General features: G+C 32.3%; 2 protein-coding genes across 5 annotated transcripts; both read left to right on the forward strand.

Annotated features, from left to right (window-relative positions):
* The first annotated feature begins 269 nt into the window (after positions 1-269).
* LOC105790669 (uncharacterized) lies at positions 270-3,785 on the forward strand. 4 transcript variants are annotated; one of them, XM_052634160.1, is made up of 6 exons: positions 270-416; positions 709-900; positions 1,004-1,145; positions 2,061-2,099; positions 3,246-3,375; positions 3,477-3,785. In XM_052634160.1, exons 2-5 carry the CDS (start codon positions 750-752, stop codon positions 3,370-3,372), a joined length of 459 nt encoding a protein of 152 aa, XP_052490120.1. In that variant the 5' UTR covers positions 270-416; positions 709-749; the 3' UTR covers positions 3,373-3,375; positions 3,477-3,785. The 4 variants fall into 4 exon arrangements, 3 of the variants coding, with proteins under 3 accessions (XP_052490120.1, XP_052490121.1, XP_052490119.1); XM_052634161.1 differs by having other exon boundaries at positions 277-416; positions 712-900; XR_008198355.1 differs by having other exon boundaries at positions 281-900; positions 1,004-1,338; positions 2,063-2,099.
* A 4,625-nt stretch (positions 3,786-8,410) lies between these two features.
* LOC105790666 (auxin-induced protein 22D) lies at positions 8,411-9,846 on the forward strand. Its single transcript, XM_012618377.2, has 4 exons — positions 8,411-8,865; positions 8,947-9,152; positions 9,247-9,346; positions 9,440-9,846. Exons 1-4 carry the CDS (start codon positions 8,417-8,419, stop codon positions 9,510-9,512), a joined length of 828 nt encoding a protein of 275 aa, XP_012473831.1. The 5' UTR covers positions 8,411-8,416; the 3' UTR covers positions 9,513-9,846.
* The last annotated feature ends 853 nt before the right edge of the window (positions 9,847-10,699 follow it).

The following is a 10,699-nucleotide window of genomic DNA, read 5'->3' on the forward strand; positions in this document are numbered from 1 at the left end:
ATAATTAATTACAACCATTTTATCATTTGTTTTCTTATTAAAATATATAGTATTTATTTTGAGAGTACTTGGTTTTTTTTATTTTATAAAAAATTAATTTATAAAAAATAAAATAAAAAATTTTTAACATAATAAAACGACGTCATTTTATTCAAAATAAAATAATTTTTTGTGGCGTTTTTTCATAAGCAATAGTAGCGTTTTAAAAAAAACGCCGCAAAAAATAATTTCACTTTTAAAAATGGCGCATTTTATCCCAAAATTCCCCTCTGAACCCCTAAACTTTCCCCCCTAAATTTGGTACCCTCAAAACACCCAAGTGTTTCTCTCTGCCACCACCGTCTTCATTATCATCTTCCCCTCTCTCCCTCTTTTTGCATAAATCTCAGAAGTGATACTGTTGTTTTTACTTGAAAGTAAGCATATCATAGCTTAAATGATCTATCATTTCCATCGTGCGTTAAGCTATCATAACTACCATTGATGTTAGATTGGATTGTCTTAAGCTTAGACCTTTTTCGAATTTTCCCTCTCAACTACTCTCTCTCAATCTCTCTTCTTCTTCAACTGTTTGGCTCTTTTATTGTTCCTCATTAGATCCAATTTCTAATTTCAAAGGACTTTCCTTTTTGTGAAACGCTTGCAAAACTCTACTTTTATCCACTCTTCTTCATTAATTTTTCTTTTTTTGTGTGCTTAATCTTGAAGAAGGGATAAAACCCTAGAAAAAAATTGGGGAATCCACGAGAATGATCGATGTGGAGAAGCTGATATCTTACAGTGACGACCTGGTGGACGTTTTGAACGACATTAACAACTTGACGCAGTGTTTTCAGCACTTTAACGATCTCCGCTCGCATTGCGACGCTGATTCCAACGAGGTTCATCGATTGCTTCGAGGTGTCTTTCCTTTTCTACTTATTCTTTTTTCCACTAGAAATTAAAAGGAGAACTAAGAAAGTAAAGCAAGATCTTTTATTCTTTTTTGAAAAAAAAAATGCAGAATATGAGGAAAAGATAGAAGCTTGCAAGAAGAAAACAGAACAGGCAAAATTTGAGGTTGCTGATGGTACTGAAATGGAGAGTATCTGCAGAAGGAATACCAAGAAGAGCTTGAAAAAGAACGTGGACTTGAAGAGGAGCTTAGATAAGTATATGACTTTTGATATATATATATTTAATGTTTTGGTGTTATGGTGTTTGATTGATTTGTTAACTCTTATTTTATAAGAACACAGCTGTTAGCAATGAGATAATTGAACTAGAGCGCCAGAGGGTTTCTATTGAAGAACGCAAGAAAAACCTAAGGAAATATGAGTAAGACAAACTCAAAGAACAGTAAGTATAGGAACTGATGTTTTTGTTAGCTTGAATGTGTTTTCTTGGACAAATAAGAGAAAGATCTTGACTTTGAGTTCCATGTCTTTAACATTGGTTATCTGAAATAACATCTGTAGTATCTTGGGATTTGTCGGAACTGTTTTTCGAGGAACTTGAGATCTTTTGCTATGTTCAACAACATTTTCTTATTCAAGAATGTGTTGCAATAGCTACCATACTTTCCCAAGTTGTCTTTTGCTTGGTTGATGTCTTGAAAACGGGGGAAACTTGTTATGTGTGTCTAGGACAGCGAAGAAACTTTGATTTCCATGTATATGCTCATTGCTCACACCATTGCTTTATGTTCTGTATGTGGTTAACAGAGGTTGTCTTTTGCTATATAATCAACAATATTTACTCATTCAAAAATGTGTTTTGACAATAAACATTTTAGCCTTATGTTCGGTCTCACTGTGGATAATGGCATGTGCATATAATATAAGACTAACATGCTTGTATAGAATATGACTAACATGCTAAAACTTAATGATCATGCATTCTGTCATTCAAAGAAAAATTGTCCCACGAGCACCTTTGATCTTTATTTTCTTTGTTACAATTCTCTTAGTATTATCAACTAATGCAGTCTTGTTGACTAATATTTCTTTTCAAATTCTCTTCTCTACTTCTTTTTTCCCTAATTGAAGATAATCTAATATTGATTTGTATTATTGTTTTCCAGCCAAGAGAAGGAAGAATCTCGGGTTTCAGATTTTAAGGTATGTTAAAATTAGAGTTACATGTTAAATTTTCTATTTTCTTATTATTATTGGCTTAGTTGATTAATACGTGAGGGTTTTGTTTGGTTCAACTGATGAACGTGGTGGAAAGTATTTTCATGTATATTTTTGTCCTTTAATTAAGACAGATTAATCTTTTCGGATTCTTTTTTCTTTTTAAATTGCATCGTTTCTTTTGCTATCATCCTTTACCATCTCGATATGGTGTGGGTGCTTGAAAGACGGTTATACCCTCGGCATGTATTTTTCAGGCTATCCATCTTTCACATTCACTGTTTTTCTCTTCCTCCTTTCTTTGCGGAATTATTATGTTCATGAAAATTTTGTATTATTTGAAACTGGATTAAACTTTTTTTTCTCTTGGAGAAAATCTATTCAGTTGTAAATACTTTTGAAAGTAGCCTATTTGTAATTATACGTTTATGTCATATTCCCCGAGCTTGCTAGTATAGGATTTAACTCATAAGATGAGCACCTGAGGTAACTAACAATTTCAAGTTTCAATTGTGCAATTAAAATCCATATTCTAAACTTTCCAACACAGTTTGGTGAAAGATGAATAAGTTAATATCAATGAAGCACCAAATATTTACGTCAGACTGCACTTGTTTTGATTTCTATAAAGTTGTTTATGATAAGCTGATTAGAATTAGATCAAACATGCTAAGCATCAGGAAGTAGAAATCTATGCAAACAAAATGGTTTAGGGTTTTGTGCAAACAAAATTTCCTGGATTGTTTGTACAGGAAATGAGAACTTGAACTCTTATTCTTTTCCTGCTTTGGCTTTATGCTCATTTTTCCAGTAGACTTGATGCAAATATGGCCGTGAGAATTTAGGCTCTTATTGGTTGTCACTTTTACTCCTTCGTTTCTCTAGTTGATTTTTACTTCCTAAAAGGTTGCTAAAAAATAAATCTAAAAGAGAGAAGCAAAGTCGTAATTGATTGAGAATATATAAATGACTAGAATACTATAAAATTTCTAGTATGATTGTCCACGACCAGCTTGTTGTGAAAGCATTTGTTTGCTATATCCCCGTTCATTTTTATTCTATAGTTAAGTTAAGTTGCTAATTTTATTTTCTTATCTACTTGTGTATCTGAATGATGTTTTATGAATACAGCCATGCTTCCAATAATGTGTTAGATGGGCTGAACATGTTTGATGGAACTGATGGTCATTACTTCTACACGGGGTTAAGGGGTCACCACTCGGTGTCGGATTCTCATCTTTTTAATTATGGAAGCTGAGAAGTATGTACTTCTACCTAAACATTTCTTAATGAATAGCTTGTTTAAAGATTTTGGCTTCCTCCCTTCCAGTTGTAAATATTATTTCTTAATTGTTGCTTTAGGTACTGAGGTATCTTCTTTCAAATGCAAGATGGTGGCCGGAGGAGTATAAGTTTGATGGGTACAAATTTGATGGTGTGACTTCAATGATGTACAAGATTTCCTTGATTAAGTAAATATATTATATCTTTTATTACCAAGATTTACTTGATTAAGAAAATGCATTGTATGTTTTATTATCTTGCATATGTATTATTTATTTTAGTTTTGATTCTAAATTTTTATTTTTACTTAAGAGTTCTAACTTTTGAATTTTAATTGTGTTATTAATTCATTATTTTAAATTCTAAATTTAAATTCATTAATTTTTATATTTAGTTTTAAAGTTAAAATTTTTGTAGAAAATTTAATTTAAATAATATTTTTTATTTATCCTTAAAACATAATATAATATTTATCATAGAAATAAATATTGTTTAAAAAAATTATTTTTTTAAAGATATGTTTTTAGCTGCGTTTGTGGGAAAAGCGCTGCTAAAAGTCATGACATATAGTGGTAAAAGTGCCGTTAAAAGTCATGATCTTTATCGGCGTTTGTGGGAAAAGTGCCGCTAAAGGTCTTGTTCTATAGCGGCGTTTGTGGGAAAAGCACCGCTAAAGGTCTTGTTCTATAGCGGCGTTTGTTTCTAAAAACGCCGCAAAAGTTAGCGGCTGTTTCAATAGCGGCATTTTTTACGACGCTGCTGAAAGCGCCGCTAAAAGTATTTGCGGCAAACGCCGCAAAAGTTAGCGGCTGTTTCAATAGCGGCATTTTTTACGACGCTGCTGAAAGCGCCGCTAAAAGTATTTGCGGCGTTAAAAAGCGCCACTAAAGGTCGAAAAAAATGTCGCTTAAAGCCTGTTTTGGTGTAGTGATTTGAAGATAAAAGGTGCTTGATCAAAGACTCAAAAGGTAGAGATGTATTCAAAGTAAAAATGAAAGCAAAAAACTTTGCTTTAAATCTAATGGAGGAGAAACCAACAATGAAGCAATTGCTAGAGACTCCTTAGTACTTTGATGACAACATAGATGATGTTCCAATTTGTGACACAAGATCTTTATCTAAAATTTATGAAAGGTGCAATGTTGTTGTATTTGAGTCTGCTAAGTTTAAAGAAGCTGAGAAAGATAACAAGCGGATTGAAGCAATGAGAGAAAATAAACTTGAGGCATTCCAAGTCAAGGAACAGGAGGAGAAGGTTAGCATGTTAAACAAGGCCTTATATAGTCTTAAACAAACTTCTAGGTCCTGGTACAGTAGGATTGATGAATATCATTTGGAAGAACAGAAGATTGGTGAAATCAAGTCTGTTTTTTGCAAGACTGAAGATCAAATAGCAAATATGTTAACCAAAGCCCTTCCAAAAGTTAGATTTAAAGTTTTAAAAAGTAAATTAGGCTTTTGCAATTACTAAGGCAATAAGGAGTGTTGAGAATGTGCCTTAGACTTGCTTAATAATAGGTCTGTATACCAAGTCTTTAGGGATTTTTAATTTTAATTTTTTTGTCACATGATTTTAGGAGTAAGTTTAACATGTTTCTGTTTTTTTTTTGGCTATATAATATGAACAATACAACAAATTATAATGTGCTTCCAATATATTTTTCTTTCACGTTTTCTGTGTTTCATATTTTTTTACTAAAATGCCAATATTTCCCTAGTTGTTTCATGATGGCTAGAAGTTTGATCATTGAATAGTTGGTCGCCATCACCTAACGATCCTAGCCATGTCTTGATGTCGATCTCCAGCCAATTTCTCGGCAAAAAGTACACATGTCGTCGGAATAATAACTTTGGTCCATGTGTTGGGTCGTGCTTAGGCTTCACTTGGTGATAGTTGTGGAGCTCGAGTCCCGTGATGGCTTGATTTCTCTAGTCATTAATGACTTGGTTTCTTGAGTTTCCAGTGAAACTCGTTTTTGGCTAGATTTTCATTGCATTTTTTGTTTCAAGTCAGAGATGTTCCCACTACTACAGCAATGATAATTTTCATAGAGACTCACCGCATCAAGGTTTTGATTCTTTGATCGATGAGAGGGTCATGAGTACGTGTCAGGGTTTCTCCTTGCTCCCACTTATCAACAGGGAGACTTGATTCACGTAATGTAGGCTCACTTGTATTAGGTTTTACATGCCTTTTGAGGCTTTCTCTTGTACAATGCTAAGGTCTCAACTGCTTTCTTCGTTGTGTAACCGGATTTGTGGAGTTGTTAGCCTTTGTTTATAAGAGCCAATTGTCCTCATTAATTTATTTGTAATTCATTTCTCTTTTTTATGGAATAAAATGAACATTTATTTTTTAAAAAGGAACAAATCTCAAAATTATACATGAACTTTAATTCTAATTCAATGTGTAATTTTATGCATAAACTTTAATTTGGTGCAATTATACACATGAAACTTTGATTGTAGTTCAAATGCATTAATTTCGATTCAATCATACACATTTAAAGAAATAAATACATCAATTTTTTAAAATTGGATGGATATAATTACTTGTGTATACAATATATAAACATAAAATGATGTTATATTAACAATTGCATTAATAATTTGTAAGAATTAGACCAAATCAAAATTTCATGTATAAAATTACACATTAAACTAAAACTCATATATAGTTTCGAGATTTATCCCATTAAAAAATAAAATTGATATCACAATATGTGAGATGCATATTGATTTGAGTGAGGATATGTTATGGTAGGCTAAAGAAATTTGGTGTTTGAGTACATGGCAATCAAAGCTGCCCCATTATCCAACAAGGCTGTTTGAGATAATTCCAAAGTTAAGGGATGGCTTGGTTAGTTCTTGTGCCATCTATATTGTGGCAACGCCAACCGGTGCTACAACAATTAAACATAGTTTGGTCTTTGTTTCCACTTTAAGATGCTTTAAAGCAGTTTGTGCCATTCCATTTAGGAGTAGAGAGTAGATTAAATTTGAAATTTATAAACAAAAAAATAGAATTAGTATAAAAAATATCATGTGATTTGGTAGTAGAGTATTGCATTCTTAAATTTATTGCTATTTTTCTGTAAATATGTGGAATCTTGAGAGAATTTTAGGATAATGGAGAATCTTATTTTATCTCTCTAATAAGTTTTTAAATTTGAGGTCCAATTTAGCATTATTTAAAAATGTTTTTAAAAATCCTGTAAAAGTTATATTTAAAAGTTTGATTTAATGTTGATAATCTCGTGACTCAGTGACAAGAGCAGTATGTTGTAAGTATGAGAGTTTGGGTTTGGTATCAAGCAACTTCATTTCCTCCCCAATTATAAAATTTTAATTTAACATTTAAGTGTTGAGTATTGTTATCAAAAAATGTTTTGAGAAATAAAATATTCATTAGAGATATAACGTTGTAAAGTAAAAAAAAATATATATTTAAATGATATTTAAATTTGTTAACATTGTAGTATTTTAATAAAATATAAAAATAATTTATTATAACTCATTATTAATATTTTAATATGTAAAATATAAATTTAAATATTTTTAAGCTATTAATGTTAATTGCTTGTAAAATTTAATTTGAATGTATAAACTATATTTTAAATATTAAAATATAATTATTACAAATTCAAGTATATAATATTATATATTTGAAACAAATTTTAATAAAAAATTGTATACCCATATAAATATTACATAAAATATATTGGATTCTAAACCAAGGTTAAAAATGTCGTTTGACTTCAAAAGTGTTTTTTTTTCAAATGCAAAAGCTAATAATTATATCTTTTGCATTTGAGTCCAAAACTATTTTGACTTCAAAAGTTATTTATTTAACGTTGCTTATGACTTCAAAAATACTTTTGAGGTTAGAATTTGCATAGGTCCATGTACTCTTCTAAATTTTAAAATTTAGTCCTTATACTTTTGTTTTTAGGAATTTATTTTCTACTTTTAAAATTTCAAAATTTAAGTTCAATTATTAACATTATTAACCTTTTCTTCTTCTTTTTTTTTGTTAATTTGTTAGTGAGACATTTTGAAATTTTAAAAAAATCACTTGGTAGCCTTGTAAAAAATAATTTTGTAATGAACATAAATTTAATAAAATAATTTTAACAGTGTTAACAATTAAATTTTAAATTTAAAAAAATAAAGGACTAAATTTCTAAAAAATGTATTTTTCAAAAGCAAGACTTAAGTTATATTTTAATTTGTGGAGAAGAGGATGAGATTTGGGGGATCTCCTTCTATTTCCAATCCAATCACTCATTGAGATATTTGAAGATCAAAATTTGTGAACTGGACAAGCCGGCAATTTCTATCACTCAATTTACACAAATACAATAGGACTCAACTAACCTTAGAGACACAACAACAAAGAGGTAGCAGCATTGGCAGTGCCGCATGACATGTTACATTTTACAAGTCATCAATTAATTGCCTTAACTATCAAATCACATCTACGTGGGACCCCCTTTTCACATGTTGCTGTTCCCCCTCGTGATCCTACCAAATTTTTGTTATTTTGAATTCCATCCCTATTTTATGAAAATTAATCATTTAGTCCCTTACAATTTGATCTTCATACTTTGGAAGTAGTCTAATTGAATAACATTGTTAATTCTTACTGTCAAATCATTGACCTAAAAATCAACAACTGAATTAACTTCTCAATTTTCAGATATAAAGGAAAATCAAAGGGCTAATTTCGTAATTAGACTCTCCAATGAAATCCTCACCCTCAGACCCCCAATCTCAGCCGTCCAATTCGGTCCACATTCTTCAATGTCATCGGGTGTGGTTGTCCCTCCTTTGTCCCCTTCATTTGGTGCACCCAAACTCGACACTGCCCCACATGTAACAGGCAGCCATATCTATAGTTGTCTGGGATCCCAATCCACGCGCTTTGCTCAACGTGTCCCCGAATCCCAAGTCATTGTGTCGTGGAGGAAGCGCGTAGTACACCGCGTTCGCGGGATACCATTTATCATTTCTCATCAATGAAATACATGCAGGAGAAAGCAAAGTCACCTACAGCTCAGAAATTGTCCCTTTCAAGCCCCCCTATAAAACTAGTTACCCTGCCCTCCCCATCTTCATCATCATCAACATACAGTTACAGCAACCACAAAAAAAGGAGAGTTAAAAGAGTTTTTAAAAAGGAATCTGCAAAAGAAAATTCATCAACTTGTACAAGATTTGGAGCAACATTGAAGGATATAGCAATGGAAAGGAGAGTGAATTACGAGAATGATCTCAATCTCATGGCAACTGAGCTAAGATTGGGATTGCCTGGTTGTGGTGATGATGAGCCCCAAAGAAAAACAAATCCCAGTATCAGAAATAATAAAAGAACTGCACCTGAGATTTCTGAGGTATCGAGTTCTGAGAGCAGTTCTAGCATTACAATGTCTGGGAGTGATGATCAAGACAGTCCCCCTCCTGCCAAGTAAGTATATATTTACCGGTGAATACTATAGGGTAAGGCTGATAACAGAATCTTAACGTAAAATTCCATGGATTAATGCAGGGAACATGTCGTAGGATGGCCACCAATCCGATCATACAGGAAAAATTGCTTACAAAGTTCCAAGAGAAATGAAGTTGAAGGGATGGGGATGTATGTGAAAGTAAGCGTTGATGGAGCTCCTTATCTCAGAAAGATTGATCTCAAGGTTTATAGGAGCTATCCTCAACTCCTCAAAGCTTTGGAAAATATGTTCAAGCTCACCATTGGTAAGATTTCCCTTGACAAATTAAATTAAATTAAATCAACCCTATGATAAAAAAGCTATAGTTCTGATTGGCTTATTGATCTGCAATTTTAAAGGTGCATACTCAAAGAGGGAAGGCTACAATGGATCTGACTATGCTCCTACTTATGAAGACAAAGATGGTGACTGGATGCTTGTTGGAGATGTTCCCTGGGAGTAAGTTTTTTTCTCCATACTTAAATATATATTGAATTCCTTTGGTTATAATTACCAATAAACTCATTTTTTTATTCTCTCATTTGTTTACAGGATGTTCATTTCCTCCTGCAAGAGGCTGAGAATCACGAAAGGATCAGAAGCTAGAGGGTTGGGCTGTGTATGAGCCACCAAATTATTTAACAAGAAGGAAAGTTTTCTTTGGCTTTGGATAATCCAAATTCTACAAGGAAGATCAATTTGGTCTTCCTGGAAAGTGAGGGGGCTATTTGCTAGAGCAAATTTTCTCAAAGATTTGACGACATGGCTGGCCTTTTTAGCCTCCTCTATGCATGTCAAATATCTATACTTGTTTTATAGCACAAAACCAAAAAGGCACGATATTAAAGAATAGTTAAGATCCAATCCAATTGTACAAAACGACATACACTATTGCTTTATCATTTTTTCCAGTATACGAAGAAGATTAAATAAAAAGGCAATAGAATACAGTTTATGCATTTACTGTTTTGATTAGAATTTTAGAGCAAACATACTATGGTTGTTTGTATGAAATCAAACTGGCTTAGTTCTTTTAACTCATGACATCCGCGTATTCTTTTTGTGGAGTAGAGAAACCATATCATCTAAAAGTAAGATTTACAGCAAAAAAAAAGCTGAAGGTTGAGAACAAGGACAAGGGCAGGTTCCATCTTGAATTCCTCATGTTTAAGTTGAAATTATCAATACTGTCAAATAATAAGGTTCAGTGCGAAAGCAACCTTTGAACAGTCGGCAGAATTTGGTTCTTTACCAACTGATGGCATAATTTAAAAAGTCGAGCAATTAAATAAAGGCATAATTTTGTGTCTAATAATGCAAAGCTTGGATGTTGCTGTAGGCTTCTCTAGAATGTATCTCGTTGTTGAAAACCTCATCATTTTCTGTATTTAATGCCAACATGGATGATGTTTAGTGGATTCCATACAATTTCAACTGTGGTATAAGTTATGAGATTGACCCAAGTTGCTTTGTACCGGATGATTAATGACCATTTTTTGGATTGTGACTTGCATGTAAGAAGGCCATAATTGTAGCATCGAAACGCCTATTGAAGCTGTGAGAAAAGGGTAAAAACATGTCTCACGCCTATTAATGCTTAGCATAACTAATACCATATCAACCCATAAATAGGAGGATAATACATTTCAGCGCACTCGAGCCCACATATTTCTGCACTGATAATAATGTTAATACCAATCAAACTAAAACTCAATTGGCAACTAAAACTTTTTTTATAAATATTTCGACTACTTTTGCTTTGACAGATATTTTTCTTGGAAAAAAACCTTAAAAGATTAGCTCTACCTTACT

The sequence above is a fragment of the Gossypium raimondii genome, chromosome 8, assembly GCF_025698545.1.
Source record: "Gossypium raimondii isolate GPD5lz chromosome 8, ASM2569854v1, whole genome shotgun sequence".
NCBI lineage: Eukaryota > Viridiplantae > Streptophyta > Magnoliopsida > Malvales > Malvaceae > Gossypium > Gossypium raimondii.